The 17255-nt window shown below is 40.2% G+C and overlaps 1 protein-coding gene across 3 annotated transcripts in view; it reads right to left on the reverse strand.

Moving 5' to 3' along the window:
- The window catches only part of LOC132117968 (rho GTPase-activating protein 39-like), a 73078-nt gene that overhangs the window by 822 nt on the left and 55001 nt on the right, over window positions 1-17255 (reverse strand). For 2 of the 3 annotated variants that reach the window (XM_059527382.1, XM_059527384.1), the window contains 7 exons: window positions 15749-17063; window positions 9894-10509; window positions 9348-9446; window positions 3359-3432; window positions 1907-2106; window positions 752-843; window positions 20-189 (listed from right to left, as the gene is read on the reverse strand). In XM_059527382.1, the coding sequence (XP_059383365.1) occupies window positions 20-189; window positions 752-843; window positions 1907-2106; window positions 3359-3432; window positions 9348-9446; window positions 9894-10509; window positions 15749-17063 (2566 nt within the window). The remainder of the gene's footprint in view (window positions 1-19; window positions 190-751; window positions 844-1906; window positions 2107-3358; window positions 3433-9347; window positions 9447-9893; window positions 10510-15748; window positions 17064-17255) is intronic. The other variant, XM_059527383.1, reaches the window with a different exon arrangement.

Consider the following 17255-nt stretch of genomic DNA (forward strand, 5'->3'; position numbering starts at 1 on the left):
TGTGTTCAAATGGCTTTACCTGTAAGAAGTTGATGAAGTAGCAGAGCACGAGTCTGTTGAGCTCCGGGAGCGACTGAACCACACTGATGGCTGCGTCAGGATCTTCATAGTGACTGATGCACTGCTTATAGAAGCTCTGAGGAATCACCGGCTCCTCCAGCTCTCTGTACCACAGCTTCAACAGAGACGCTGACACAGAGACAGACAGAGAAACCTCACATTCCAGTCCTAATTGTCCATATTTGATAGGAATTCATTAATATCTTTCACACAAAGATATGCACTTTTATTATAGTATTACATCTTTAAGTAGAGAGAATATGGAATGACCCTGTTAATATTTAAGGCATACTGTGTCTGTTATAATTCATTTTGTCAGCTTTTAGCAGTATAGTAGATGATAAAAAGCTAACGGGCAAGGACTGAACAATCACAATTTTTTGTCTGCTGAAAACTTGTGGAAAGACAATTTAAGTGTTTTGTAGACTGAACAACTATTTCCACATCACTAACAAATGTTTTTAATAAAAAAAGAATTCTGGAATCAAAATGCATTTAATAGAATAGCCCTGGTCTCTGCTAATACATTTCAGCAGTTTTGTCAGAACTATAGCAGAAATACTGTAGTCTATTTACAGTATAATCTGGGATATAATGTCAGACAACGGTGGCCCCTTGGTTGAAAAGCTCTGGTCTAAAGGTCTCACTTCATCCTGTTTGAGGTATAAATGTGAATGTTTGATGTTCTCACCGGGGACATTGGGATCAGAGAGGTTGTCTGGAAGTTTCCACTGGTCCACCTGTAGCTTGAGAGCGTTCACCTCATCAATATCGCCTGGTACTCTACAAAATCAATACAACAGCTTCAGCCAAGACACATACACATCTGATACACTCATATGATACACATATGTGTCTGTTTTCCTTAATTTTCCCTAAAAACCCTGTGCTAGATGCAGCCCTCAGCTCTTGCGCGCCACACTCTGGCTACACTGTAGCAATAAAGGGGCCTACTCAATCATAATATCATAAAATGACAAATGGGACAGCCAAAAATCTTGAGGATCTTATGGACATGCACAAACAAAGTGCACATCTCAGCTAAGAATAGTGTGCTGGATCATTTGACCACAAGGAGGAGCCAATGATCACAGCAAGCAGCACTCGCGCTAACACCAATTCTGTCCATGCTTTGACTTCAGTAAATCAGTTTTGGCAAATACAAAAAACTTGTTAATTTTTCAGTTCACTATCCAGCCGTGCAAGAAAAAGTGCAGCTTGAGACGTGATCAATAAGGTGAAGTCGTCTTTCACTTTTGTAATGTAAAATATGTAATTTTTTTCATAACCAATAGCCTATTCTTAAACTTAGACCTTATTCTTGAAACAAAAAATGACCAATAATGTGCTATCAAACGATTAAACATCCAAAATAAAAGTATGTGTGTATACTGTGTATATTTATTATGTATATACAAATACAAACACACGCATCTATATATTTTAGAAAAATATATTGTTTATATATTAAATATATTTATATATAATATAAAAATGTATATACATGTACTTATTTTCATGTGTGTGTATTTATATATACATAATAAATAAACCGTACATATACAAGTATTATGTAAAAATAAAAATAAAAATATGTTTATTTTGGATGTGATTAACCGCAATTTATATATATATATATATATTTTTTTTTTTTTTTTTTGAAGTTGCCAACCCTACTGTCACGTATAATTTCATGGATGATGAAGAAGAGATGAAAAAGTAAAAACTTCAGGATTGCAATGTAGTTTAGTAATTAGCAGAGTCTGAATTGCATTATAATGTGCTACATACGAGACCCTTATCTCCATGATAAGCCCTCTTCCCTGTTTCTCTGTCCATGTCCCACCTGAATATGCCCTCGGTCTGGGCTCCACCCAGGGCCAGCACATACTGAGAGAGCTGCACCTGCACCCAGGGCAGCTTCCTCTCGGGGAAGAGCTCACTCTGCCTCTCCATGATCTCCTCCAGAGCGCTGCCGAACAGAGACGGGGTCACGATGGCGTGCCGACTGTGGTCAATCTCCTCCAGAGTGGGCTTCCTCAGACCCTACAGATGAAACAAATATGGCACACATTACTCGGTCACTGCAATTTGTATAAAAATAAATGAAATATTACAGTATTGGATATCAACCCTCCACTGACACGAGAAACATCTGTTGACTGGACTGTGTTTCCCTCATAACTACATGGAACAGACAGACATCATTTCAGCTGTAACACAATATGAAAGATCAGCGCTGAACGGGTTATTACGTAGCTGTGTGGTGCAGAGGTAAAAATAGCCCACCCAGTAAAAACACTGGAGACAGAGGTGGGTTGGCTGATTACAGGGTGGGACTGACTGCTGAATGGACAAACAGGGAGGGAAACAGCTTCTTCTAGTGCCAGTGTCGTTAGCAGTGAAGTGTGTGTGCATGGACGAGTCTTACACAGGAGGGGCCTGGGGGGTTGTTCTAACCTTTTCTTCTTAGTTTGGGTTAGTGGATTAGTAACTCTCATGAAGTGCTCCTTAAGGCACAATTCTGTGATTGCTCACAGATGTGACCAATTTTAGACAGTTGCACCATATACTGAGTCTTTTGACCGTTTGGAGACTCCTGGGTACGATCTAACAGCAGTGCTGGCAACTATAAACAAACAATACTCCCAGGAAAAACTCTTTTTAATTAGATTTGACATCACACGATGGAATCATGCAACTTCTGTGTGTCTGGATAAACCAGGTTAGGAGTCACTGAGCATGTTAAGAGTCGATGCTGCAATCAAGAACGGAAGAAGAACCACAGCCTGCCTATTGAAATGAAACCGCTGGATTCAGATCTGAGCTGAGCAGCAATGCTTGATGATGTGATATGACAAGCTGATATTATTATGCGATTAAATGTCTGATATTAAGGCATAGTTCACCCCAAAAATTCATAATCTGTCACTATTTAGTTTATTATTTCTTCTGTTGAACATAAAAAGATCATTTGAAAAATGTGTGTAACCAAACAATTGCTGACTAAAATGCTATGGAAGTGAACATTCTTCACAATAACAATTAACCTTTTGAATGACATACAATGACATGCATTAAAATAAATGCTAAAATAGCTAAAGATTACTTTTAAGCGAGTTATTAGTAATTATTTGAGTCTTTGTAGATTTACTGTAAGTGAAAGTTAATTGCCAGTAGTTGTAATTTAATGTGCACTACAGTTAAATAAATCCAATATCTACTGATATTATTATTATAAATTCCATAATAAAAATTACATCCAATTAAACAATCTAAAATAAAAAACAACTCTTACCTTCTTGCCCCCAGTAATGGCCACTTTTTGCAGCTTACGGTAGCAGTACTTTGCGTAAGTGCTGATGGGAAGACCTGTCAAAGACAATGAATATGCAGTATTACTGACCAATGACAGAACTCTGAAAGGAAATGACACAACTGACCACTGAGTGACCCAACGCAAGTTTTTTTTCTGGTCAAAATTGCAATTCAAAGGAGTCTGGCTTGTGAATGAGCCTTGTGACTTGTATCAAAGTCCTAAGCATAACATTCTTTCCTAAGGGATTTATTAATAAAGAAGTCTTTAGAAACAAAGCCAATCCACTCCACTCATTTTCTAGGATTCGGAGTACACGGCCGAACATGTTATGAAAGAGAAAAGCTTTGGGTGACAGGGGCGTAATATGATTTAGCAGGCATTCCAACAGCTGGAGACGGAAAAACACAAACATTTGACAGCACGGTCAGAAAAAATACATTAGCTTAACCAATCAAGTTAAAAACACAAGACCAAACATAGAAGGTCACACAGAGACAAAGACCGATGAGGCATAAGTGCTGTGTGAGTGTTTTCCAGCAGCTGAAAACTGAACCCCTCGCTCTTGCTAAGCATGACTGTTGAACGCCCTGCAGCGAGAATGCTGGAAGTGAACATTTCGAGTGAGATGTGAACGTTTCCTCACAGCTACAAGGTACATGAGGCGTGAAGTTTAACTGTTACAAGAAAAACTGGCAGGAAAGCAGCGTTTAAAGTACTAATGGATCCTGTCATCCACGCTCCGCTAGATGAAATATGGCTCACACTGATATTAAAGTGAAAGCGATACAGCTACTAGTGACTCTGTTTTAGACGCACTGACCTCTAAGAACGACACTGCAGTGCGAGGCGCTATCTGTTTCCTTAAACTCACTCTCACAGTGCTTCCCCTCCCTTGTTTCTTCTCGGGAACGTGACTCATTCTTTGGCTGAACAAGCTTGTGTGGTTACGCGGGTCTGAAAGAGATTTACAGTGAACAGGTGACGGAGGTTTGACTGAGAAGCCTGAGAGACAGTAAGAACAGACACAGAGAGGCTTCAGGGCTCTTCACAGCTATTACTCACACCTTCAGACAAACATATGGATGGGAAGAAAGAGGGAGTAACAGTTTTATATGGGAAAATTGTTGACGGTAAAAATCTTAGTCAAACAAGTTGACTGTGAAAACAAAAATAGTAATCCTTCTTCAACTTGAAACAACTCTGCAAAGTTCAAAACCTCACATGAGACTGTTGAATGATTGTCCAAACACAAAGCTAAGTTTTCATGATTAATATGATGGAGTATACAGGCATATCTATAACATCTGCATGCTGATATACTGGAGAAACCATCTGAACGTGTCTTGTAGTAACTCTGGAGAAAGGATGTACGATTCAGTGTACGATTTTCACTCAGAAATTGCTATTAAATTCCACAAGTAATTGCAAAGAAATGGCAAGTGATGTACTTTTTTCTAAAAACGAGTCCATATGTAGGCAAATGAGGTTTTTTTCAGTTAATGGTCTTAAGGAAACCCTCATAAAACAGATAAACACACACACTCATCAAAATTTCCCGATATCGGACCTGACAGGAAGAGATGGTTCTGTATAAGAGCGTTTATTGCCGTCAGACACAATCTGTGAATCACCGAGACGATGAGATTCATAACTCTTGTTTTGAGGACTATTGTGTGTATAAAGCTGTAAACTCAAATTAGATGAGCAGGTCTGCCTCACTTCTCACTTCTGGCTTCTATTCTCTAATCTCTACTTTCCCTACTTACATTTATATTCTTACATTTCCTGATGTATGAACCTCTTCCCCTTGTCTTTCATCAGTCCTCATACCTCTTTCACTATAGTATTATAGAGGTTTGTGACCAAAACCAGTGAATTTATAACATGGGAATGATACATCATTCAAATGTTTGGGGTCTGTATGATTCCTTTGAAAGAAATTATTATTTGTATTCAGCAAGGATGCCTTAAATTGATCAAAAGTGACAAGGATATTCATAATGTTACAAAAAATGCTGTTCTTTCAAACTTAATCCATCAAAAGTATCCTGAACAACTTGTGTATCATTGTTCATTTTTTGAACAGCAAATCAGTATATTATACTGATTTCTGAAAGATCATGTGTCACTGAAGACTGGAGGAATGATGCTGGAAATACAGCTTCACCATCACTGGAATAAATTACATTTTAAAATACATTCAAATAGAAAAGAGTTGTTTTTAAATTATAATATTTCAACATATCACTGTTTTTACTGTATTTGTGATCAATTAAATGAAGCCAAGGCGAACATAAAATACTTTTTTTAAAGCTATTAAAAACAGACCAAAAACTTTTGAGAGGTAGTGTGTGTGTGTGTATACACACACAAACACACACAGACCATCTGTTTTATACCATCATAGCGTACTGTTCATTTATTGGACTTCTTCCTCTTTCTTTCATCAACTATCCTCTTGGACGCATTTGTGAATGTGTGGTGCATCTTATCAGTTAAACGCACTTTTATCATTGGTCTCTTAAAGATAAAGAATGACAGTTACTGTCAGCAGCTACCACAAGAAAGGAAATGAGCTCATATGAGGGCTGTTTTGCATACAAATAGTGCCAGTGTTGTAATAGCGGTCTTTTGAGGCCATACAGGTTTTTTTTTATTTTACCCCAACAATGTATCTCTAACAGGAGGCAGGAGAGTAGGTCACACCCCGACAAAACATCCTGCAACAAGAGCGAGAGAGAAAAAAAGCCTTACAACAAAAGAAAAACAGTGGCACATCATATAATAAAGTCCTCTGATTTCAAAAGGGCCAGTGAACTTCAATCCTTCCCACAATGCCATCTCCGGGGGCACTCGGCGCTGGTAGACAGCTGGTGAGGTCCTACAACGGTAAAACCACACTCCTTCTGCCATTCCAGAACATTCCCAGCATCCAGTCAGAGAGCGGGAAAGTGTCACATGGAATCAAAACAATGCTTGGGATGACTAAAGTAAACCGGCAGCGCTTCCGTCAGCATGAACTGAAGTCAACACTATTTAGAGACGGGAGTGTGATACAAGTTAGTTCGTTTCCTTTGTATTTTCCATCCACTAGAAACACAACAACATTCCTGACATTTGGCTTCCACATACACACACTACGCTGGGATCTGAAAAGCCATTGTTTTTCTGGCTCAGCTGGAACTCAACACTCTTACAGAAGTGGATGCCACCATAAGTCCTCCCACAAGTCCTCTAATCTTTACTATGAAGTTCAAAGATCATGAACTTGTTGATTGTGGGCCAATGGCACATGAAACCTATAGTGTTGCTGTATTCAATTGATGAAACTCCCACACATCTTATGCGATTAATGGGGAATAGCACAAAAACAGCATAATGACAGCGTAAAAGTATAAAATGATGGTTACAGGTCAATGATTATCAACCATTGTAGTCTGAAAATGATGATATACTCTGAATTAGGAGATTAAAGCTGCACTCATTCGTACTGAAAATATTTCAGTTCGGTACGCATGTGTAGCAAACAACTAAAACTACCACAACTAATCCACGAGTGAAACTTCATTGGAAACTTCCAGTTTTATTTACTGTTACTTTTGATAAGAAGCAAAGTCTCATCTTTCATATTATGTCAGTTTCAGGAAATTCAAACTAAAATGCTTTGCATGCTTTGATGTGGCATGACAGATCGCTGTATAAACGCTTCAGTTCAACTGACAGCGCGGCGCGAGTGAGCTCAATCATCTCTTTCTCTTTGCTACTAGTTTTAACTGAAATAAAGACGAATACACATCTCATGCCTCATGTAATCTCTCAATCAGTGTTTCAGCTGCATCAAAACAAGTCATCAGTATCCACAGCTCATTAGTTCACTAGAGAAATTAAGTCTAGAGAAGAGTATTTCGCAAAATATTAGACTCATTGGGCTAGATTTACTAACAGCTTGTGCCAGCGCAAACTGTCTATTGGCATTAAAATAGTACGGTCAGGATTTACTAAAGATTCACACTGAAGAATAAGTGCTGAAAAGCCGTGGAGAGTTATTTTTGCGCCTGACCTTATTGAATACGCATTTGTAGAAGTTTCCCTTTCAGACGCAACATTTTTGGGAGGTGCAATGAAATTTTAACGCCCCCAAAAAAGGATGTCTTCAACTATTTTGCACCTTTTGTGTTGGAAGTATATCATCCGCACCTGATGAGCAATGGCTCTGCTTATTTGCACCTACGCTAATTTATGCTTATTTGTGTGTTGTCAGTTAAATCACATGCAGAAATTCCATTTTTTTTTTTACATTTACATTTTAAGTGTTGCTTATTATATTCAAAAATAAATAGTAAATTAATTTAAGTTAGGGCTCTACTGTTAACTGTAACCTTATAGTAATGTAAAATGGCTTCCTAAATTTTTATTCCTAGTGTAACAATACCGTACCATTACACCCCTACCCTTAAGGATTAAAAATAGCTTCTAAAATGTTCACTTAAGTGGACACCAGCACCAGAGGGTTTAACACACTCACTCCCATTTCAGATATGAAATGCAGTCTACTAATTGTTGCTTGCTGAGTGCTTTTGAGCTCCTCGCTGAATTCAGACTGTGATGATTCAGTCAGTGCAACGATTTCATCAAAGTCAGTCAGATGGTAGTAACAAAATGATGAAACGGACTATGATTCAGCAAGCAGCTGCTAGAAAAGAAAAGTCCTGCGCTGGAGAATCACATGTAAAACAGTAAATGAACTAAAAGATCGGATTTGGTGGCAAAGTCTGTAGGTCTGAATCCCTCAAAAGGTGATCCATGACCACTTCAGCTTGCTCTAGGTATACTGTCCGTGCAATAAGTATTTAGCACTAAATGATATATTGGTAATGACAGTTCATTTGTGCTTTCCATCTCAAACAGTTGCAGTGGTCATTACTTAACTGGTGATAGTGAAGTGAGCACATGTCTCGTGGCACTGCCCCGTGAAGACAGCGCACAGTGTAATCAACTGAGGACAGGCTGGAGCTGCATTATTAAGAGCCCACGCAGAGCTGTCTCGTCAAACTCTTTGTTTTGGAGCAGGGCTCTTGAGAAAGGCTCAATGTCTGCACGAGGAATATAGAAGAGAGATAAAGGAACAAGCTGAGGGTTAAGTTGGACGGCAGCCACTGAGGGTGTAACCTGATCAAAATGTCCCGATCTGCTTTTTTTGTCTCAGTCCGTCTGTTCTTCTTTCTCTTTCCATCTCCTATCACTCTCGCTTCAAGACTGAAAGACGTTCTCAGGATCTTTGTTGCCTCTCCACCCACATACTCTCTCTCTCTTTGCCTGCGCAGTCTGGCTACAGGCCAGGGAAGCGTGGGACTCGCAGAACGTCTTGTTGCTCAAAGCTTTAATCTTGCCTCTAAAAGAGAGAGTGAGAGAGCGAGAGAGGAGGGGGATACTCCCCTTCTGTGTTCAGCCAGCTGCTCTCTCTCTGAGTGGTCCTCCTCCACCAGCGGACCCAATGCATCATTAATACTCTCCCTCCTCAGCCAAACGTGTTACCAGGAAGATTCCCTTATTTACATTGAATGCCAAACCCCCGTGACACTGTATATGAGTGAGAGTGTTTGGGAGCCTTCAGTTAAAGATTAAGGATGCTTTAGCTTAGAGAACACCAAAAACAACATGAAACAGCATTTAGTACGGATTCAACTGTAGAACAACAGATAGACAGACAGACAGAAAGGTAGGTAGATAGATAGAGGAATGGATAGATGGGGAGATAGACAGATAGATAGACAGAAAAAGACAGAATGATAAAAAGAGAGAATGATAGATTCCTGTCGAGTGTTGCCAATTCACTTTAAATATCAACTTATGAATTGAAAGAAAGCCAATTCCTTAATTCTAAACTCCCTGCCAAAATCTCTCCTCAAGATTTCTTATGTCTGTACCTGACTGTCTGTGCAAATGACTCATTCCACTATAAACTCACCCTCATCCTCTTCTTCCTCGTTGTTCTGTCGCCTCTTCTTCCTGGATTTTGAATTCTTCTTGTTTTTTATGTCCTGCTGCTCCATGATGTGCTGCAGTACTGTCAGATAAAAACAAACTGTTAATTGTGAACACTCATATGCTCTAACAGTCCGTCCGAACAATATATGACTTTATCACACCTGTGATGTCTGACTTGGGTTTTATTTTTCTCTCCTCCACAGCGTTACATCCTGTTTGGGTAGGCACAATGCCATAACCATTTTAGCAGTGTAACCAATATTGGCCTGCTTTGTTTTTATGTATATAAGTATTTCAGGCTTTGAATCCATATGGGACATCCTAAAATATAAACACTCCCCTGTGTGTGTTCTTTCCCTATCCCACAAACAAAAACACTGGACTATCCAAGACATACACTGGCCTTATTTGTCTTAAGTATTTAGAAACTTAAACCACACTTATAAATGTATGAATGCAATTGCATTAGACATAAACCTTCAACGTAAACCAATTTCTACATAATAAAATATTTGAAATGACCTACTTTTCTTATCATTACTGGGCTCAAGGTGTCGCTGGATGTAGCCTTCCAAGTAGCACCTAAACTTGGGCGAAGGTGAGAAGAACGCTAGGCTGATGGCCATCATCTCCCAGCCCGCCTCCAAACTCCTCAAACTCAAGTTTCCAGTGGTCTGTCGCACCAACTGCACATACAGTTCGTCCCTCAAGCCTTGCATCCCCCAGCACTTCGTGACCACCTGAAGGGCCGCCTGGCGTTTGTCCAACCTGGCCGGCCTGTCGCCCATGTAGGCTTGGACCAGCTTGAACATCTCGCAGGCTTCCTTCTTGACAAACCGGTCGCTGGTGATCAGCATGGGTTTCTTAATGGAGCCACGGTTCCACGAGAGCATATTAGCAATAGAGACACGCCGACGAAACAGGCCCTGCGTGTGCTGGTTAAGGTTCTTGCTGGCCCAGTCCTCCATGTTGTCGTCGGGTGTAGGTTTGCAGAGGGTGGTGTATGGGTACTGGTAACCAGAACCCGTGCTGCCAACGGAAGGAGGGGAACTGTTGTTGTTGTTTTTATGGGTGAGAGCTCTGTCATGGTCACAGTCCTGGGGCGAGCTGTCCTGTTGAGTTTTGGATTCCAGTGTTCCTGTCTGGAGACAAGAAGAAGGATTGAGAAACTTAAAGTTGTCAGTATGGATGCAGCTGTTCTAGTGTTTATTTGCATCATCACGACTGCCGCAAGAACTTGAATCCGAGTGCGTGTGTTGCGTAGGTTGCAGCTCATTGGCTTACTCCGGTTCCCTGCAGAAACCTGGAACACTCACATGGATTACACTCGCTCCCTAAATAGGTGACCCAATATGGAAATCACATCCCAACTTCAAACATTCCTGCCTCCCCTCTTTCTCTCCTCCTTTCCCCCTTTTTCCTAACTCATTAATGCTCAAAAATAATCCCTGTCCGACTTGTTCCACACTGAAGAAAATGAATTTAATGCATTTTTCTCTCATTTAAAAATGTTCACACACACATTTAAAAGAATAGTATTTCTAGAAAAAAAAAATCATGATGGAATTAAAGTAGCAACAGATATTTTCTTCCTTGTAGTGTACATGCAAGTATAACAGAAAGTGTTACTTTTAAAAGTAATGCAATATTAGTAATATTAGTAATGCAATGGAATTGGATAAATGTCGGCAACAAGACATCGGTTCATAAAATGGGATTAAATACATAGAGTATATTTGTGTTATTTAACTTATTTAATTAATGCAGGTTTAAGTAATATTCTGAGTTTGAAAAGAAATGTAGGGTGGGACTTGGTTCTGTTCATGATTGATTTTGTTGTTTGATTGAGATGTGGCCACTTGATTGAAAAATGCAATCATACTGACATTACTATGGTAACAAAAACGGTCAATGAGAGATGACAGGTTATGAACATGATGTCATTCATCTGTGTTTGCAGTATCTATATCGACTAGTACGTTACATTTGTGGTATATTCCTATAACATAAGGGTATCCTTTCATGTCTTGGCACCCACTGGCATTACGTCAATGTGACACTGTGCTATAAGTGATACAGATTTAACAATGTGGTCATATTAAATTTTAAGAATGGAGTGTTTCATCATGCTTCTGGACATTTGTGAGGTTCTGCCTCCATCAAGATGTAATGAGCTTGCTCTGAACCAAATCAGTGAGTCAATGTTTCCAGCCTCACAACTCTGCCTTTACGTTTATTGTTGTATTTTAATGTGTAAGTAGTATGAGAGAGACAGAAAAAAGATTGATGAAAGTAATGAGGCATGCAAAGGCAAGAAGACAGCCAAAGGCCCAGCAGACATATAAAAGATGCTGAATACTCTAGGTAAATGTGTATTTTTGTTAAATCTGATATTGGCAAATTGGCAATGTTTGAAATACTGAGTAAACATTATCCATTCACAAATATTAACACAGGAAAAGGAAAAGGTCGTTTTAATCTAGCTTTACGGATGTAATAATTTTAATCATTCGATCATTTGATTGATGACAAATCTCTCCTAGTGTATTAAGATCCATAATATTAACTCCAACTTATGCTCACCAGGAGAAGCCAAACCACATTTGGAGCACTACACTAATGACAAATGGAACTGTCAGCACACACATCGAAACACATTACCTGAATGTGCCAAAACATAGTGAGCTGTAAGAGGCGACTGTCTTCTACAACCACAACACCTGGCTGTGTGAATAAGGCGACTGGCCCGGTCTCTGTTTTCCTTTCTCAATTATTCCGCAAATAGCACCAGGGGCCTCATGTATAAAACTCTCCGTAGATTTCATTCTAAAAGTGTAGGTACGCACAAAAGCTTGATTTTGAGTATGCACAGAGCCTGCGCAAAAATCCCTTAATAAATCCCAGTCAGGGGAAGATTGTGCATACATGCATCTCCACTCCGTCTTCTTCTCGAAATAACCATATATGAAGCTTACGACATCTCATTTTACGATACATAACCTCATCTGCGTATTATTTCCATGCATATTCCCATCCATGTGACACCATGTTTAACACAGTCAAAGGCACAAGACGTTAAGGAAATAAGATATATGGACTAAATGCAAAGTGTGCCACATTAATTTTCATTGTCAAAATCATCCAGTAGCTTATGTTTTAGAATATATCAAAATATTCATAAAAACAAAACTGTTTAGTTCTCAGATAAATAGCCTAGTTCAGAATATACTTGACCTCATTCTTTACCACTGGCCAAATAGTATTTCAATTGTTTTGAGCAATTTAAATCAAATAAAATATATGCAGTTTTGCCCTTTTTGAGGTGGTAACACCTTTTAGCTATTTTTAGTGGAAACAGATTAGCCGATAGCCTACTTATCACAGTGTAAATACAATTGTCTGACTCGGCGCAGTGTTTTAAAAAAGGAAACATGCAAATCTTACCTTTTTTTTTCTTTTCACTGAAGTTGTACAGTAAGCTATTATTCAAACCCGACAATGGACAGTTTGATCAACGAATCCAGCAGTGTCCGCCATAATATTATGCACTTAATATCTTGATAATATAGCCACTTAATATCTTAAGTGTGCATCATTGATCATTGTTCTTGCTAAAAGAATTCATAAAATGAGATCTTAAGTTTAGTTTAAATATTATTATAGCACTCTATGATGTAATAACGTGAAGATACGTGCATGGAAAACAGGGTATGCACATTTCTATGCCCATTTTGTCCATTAGCAACGTTTATACATGAAGCCCTAGGGTTTGTATTTCTGTTATGTTTTAAAACGAACAGGTTGTTTCTGGTGGAGCACAGAATAAAGGTTAATTTATGTTCCAGTATTTCCAGCACTCACGTAAGAATGACTTCATGAACTGCATTAATGCATGCTAATGCTATCAAATGTAGAGGGGCTGGGACAATAAATGTATGTATCGCGAATTGAGAAATGATTCTGCATTGCTTCTGAGATTTTCAGAAGGCATCGCGATTTACTCTTGAATTGATTTAACCACTTACATAACCCAGCCGAATGCACACGCGCTCTTCTTCAAGCATTTGAGTGTGTGGTCAAAAGCTAGCCTAGAGTGCAATCTGCTGTTAAAAACGAAGCTTAGAATCAATTTGAAAGAGATTCATGATACATTCCAAAAATCTCAGAATCTATCCACGAATTGCGATGCATCAATTTATTGTCCCAGCCCTAAATCGTAGAACCTGAATCCAAAGCACTTGGGGCTAGATTTACTAAACTGCCTTTTGGCGTTAAAATTGTACTGTCAATTCCTTGGTGTGTGGTGGAATTGTTGATTGCATTACAATGGCTTTTTCTGTCAAATCTGTTTGGAATCGGGAATTATCTGTCGCCTTAATTTATCTGTCGAATTGGGAGAAAGTGTGGTCTAACCTCAGTTTAACCTATAAAAACCTGGCTCATCGTCTTCATAGACCATGTATAATAACTCCTTCCAAAAGATTCAAAATGAAACTACATCCAAGTTACATCTGGCATTTCTGTAATACTGCATCAACAGGTACTTTTCTTCATATGTTTGAGGAGTGTCCTACTCTGTTAATAATCTATGTAAACTTTGTTTTATCTTCGTAATTATAGAAGGATTATATGATTATACCAAGTTTATGTCTCATTAATGTACAGCGGCACGAATTGATGGGGCCGAGCCAGGCACTGTTGATGGTTGGCAGTGTTCTTTTTCTAAAGTACTGGATTATATAGAGGATATCTATTGTTATTTTTGTGTTTTGTCATGAATGGATGTTGTGATGTTGCGTGTTGTATGTAGAAAAAAAATTATAATTCTGTCAGGTTTTACTAAAGACACGCAGTGAAAAATTAATGCTGAAAAGGCATGGACAGTTATTTTTGCGCCTTATCTTACTGAATATGCATTTGTAGGAGTTTCCCTTACAGACACAAAATTTAGGGGAGGAGAGTATTCAAATGAATCTAACATTTGCGCTCGTCAAATTACTGCCATTTGCACCATTATTTAAGGCCAAAAAAAAGCGTTTTTTACATGATTTGCTCTTCAAATGGATGCAATCATTGTTGCTAGGAGGAGGCACCGCAGAGAATAGAGAGCACGTGCAATTTTTTTCACCCTTATTAATTTATTTGGATTGCCAGAAGAACACATCTGAACATATAATTTGCCAAGCCATGTTATTTTTAATTTGCTTCAGGAAAAAAAAGACGACTTTTGTCAACAGACTATTACATGCATATGTGAATTTTGAATTTGAATTTGTTGCACATGCACATTCAATTTGTTTTGCAGTAATCAGTTGATCCACAAGGTGGCAACACTGGCCCAGGCTGCTGTTTCAGAGTAAAAAATGGATACTAAAGAGCACAGACACTGGACTAAGGTGAATCTTTCTAGAGCGCATACGTCGACCACCAGTGTTTGCGCACACTATAAAATGAAGTATACTTTAAAAGCCTTTGTGTTTGACTGTATGCATACACTAACGTACATGTACAAAAATGAAGTATACTTTGGGCTTAATTATTCCTGCTTGACTTCCATTGTATAACGAAAAAGATTACTCGAGTTCCCCTGTCTGCTGTGTCCATTCACATAAAACATATTCTACATTAAATACAGTCTTCCATAATGATGGTCTGAAAAAGTAATTTGGTTCGAGCTCTACACTGACCTACTTGCTACTCGATTCCCATATGTACATCTTCCACAAAAAAACACACACACACACACACACACACACACACACACACACACACACACACACACACACACACACACACACACACACACACACACACACACACACACACACACACACACACACACACACACACACACACGCACTTATAGCTGATCTTTTACTTTGACTCATTTACATCTCCCTGTCCATCAATCTCTTGCTCACTAAACTCACCATTTTCCCCTTATTCCTGCACATTTTCTTTAATGAGAAAAACAACAACTGGCCTTTGTACAATCCTCTTATAATCTAAGCACAACACACACGCACACACACACACACACACACACACACACACAGTCAGACAGACAGATAAAGTAAATCTCCTTAGAATGGAACATTTACACCCTCTTCAGCCAAGGAAACCCCAAGCCTCGCCATCTCCTGCATAGTTTCTACAACGACCGGATGGAAGCGAGTGCTTTTCCACTCCAAAGAACTATTAGACACAGTGGGACCATCGAATGTGAGGATTCATGAAAAAGGGAAGGGTAATTAAAGAAAAAGAACACAGGAAAACTTGGTAGGAAAGGGAGCAAGCCAGATTGCTGCACTGGATCGACCATAACAACATTTCCAGATGTACAGACTCAAGCAAGTGGACAGCTGCAAAAAATGTTGGTACCTGTGAGGGTGACCTTGGTGGTTCTGGGGATGCCAAGCTGGTCTGCGATGTTACGCTCTTCTCCAGCGAATCCACTTTCTCATATGTCCTCTTTTGCCTGCCTCCAAGCCCATCTGTCACCAGTGGTGACAGAATGACATCACTGTGGTTGTTGACCCCGCCCCTGTACAGTGATCGGTTACTTGATGTCACATCCTCCCTCGATTCGCTCCCTCTTGCCCCCATCTTCAATGAACTGACCGGGGAGCGGGCAGTACTTCCAGAAGCCTCTGAGCCCATCTCAGTGTCCAGACTGGCCTTGCTTCCATGTAGTGCATTGGAACGGTTTACCACTGCCCTCATTTCCGCCATCAGCTTCTCATTTAACGCATTCAACTCCCCACTGCTGCCCACTGATCCGGGTCGACCCGACCCAGTGAAAAGAGCTGCACGACGTCGGCTCTTCCTTCGCAGACTTGGGGATGGCCCTGTGGAGTAGCCAGAGTCCTGGTACGTGACGGCAGCAGGGCCTGGGTACTCCTGAGAGGCCTGGCTGCTTTGACGGCTGTGGCGGGGCTCCAACAGCCTCCATGATTGCTTCTTCTCTACAGAGACTTCCTTCTTAATCTGGGCAGAGACTGGAGACTGGGGCTGTATTTGAGGACTGGCTGTATTTGAAGGCTCCTCGATGGGGTTAGATGTCTGGGGCTGGTGCTTGGATGCAGCTGCATCCACGTTCACCATGTGTTTGATGCACTCCCGGCCGGCCGGGCTGTATTCACTAGCTGAGGAGCTGCAGATGTGTTTGGAATGGGGGAACTGGAGGAGTTTAGGAGGCTGGGTTCCTCTAGGCAGGCTGTGACTGGTAGAGTAGGGTACTCGGTGTAAGTGGTGCGCACTTTCTACTTCCATTTCCACTGGGGGTTCATCATAAATTGGGGAGTCAATGGGTGGAGGTTCATCGTAGATGGGTGCTGAGGGTGTAGCTCCGTATTGAGGAGAGGAGGGGCGAGGTGTACCTGCACCAGAGCGCTGTTGGGCAGAGTAAGAGGAAGAGCTAGAAGAGGGTAAAACCAGACAGAAGTTGGCATCCCCCTTTCTGAGGTGGTAACCCTGCTTGGAGTCTCCAGGAACGGCCATTTTACTGAACAAACCGGTTCTGTCAAGTTGCGCTGTGTAACCTGGTTTGGGTGAAGTGCTAGTGTTGGTGGGGTTGAAATGGAGAAGTTGGTGGGTGGTAGATGGACCCAGAGACTGGTTTCTTCCAATGCTGTTAACTTTCACCAACATGGCAGCCTTGGATCCAGGAGCAGGCTGCCATCTTTGAGCGGCGTCCCTGAAAAAAAAAACAAATGGAGATTGTGGTTAACACATGCTGTGTTCTTCTTTTATACCTTTATAGGCAGGTGCTTTTAAAAACAGCATCCAAACTGAAATGGAATTGTTTGTGACTGATTTGAAATGTTACTCATCAGTGTTATAGTCAAGACCAGGACCAGAAGAGGATTGAGTCTACATGCTCTCAAGT

Source organism: Carassius carassius, chromosome 37 (genome assembly GCF_963082965.1).
Source record: "Carassius carassius chromosome 37, fCarCar2.1, whole genome shotgun sequence".
NCBI classification, from domain to species: domain Eukaryota; kingdom Metazoa; phylum Chordata; class Actinopteri; order Cypriniformes; family Cyprinidae; genus Carassius; species Carassius carassius.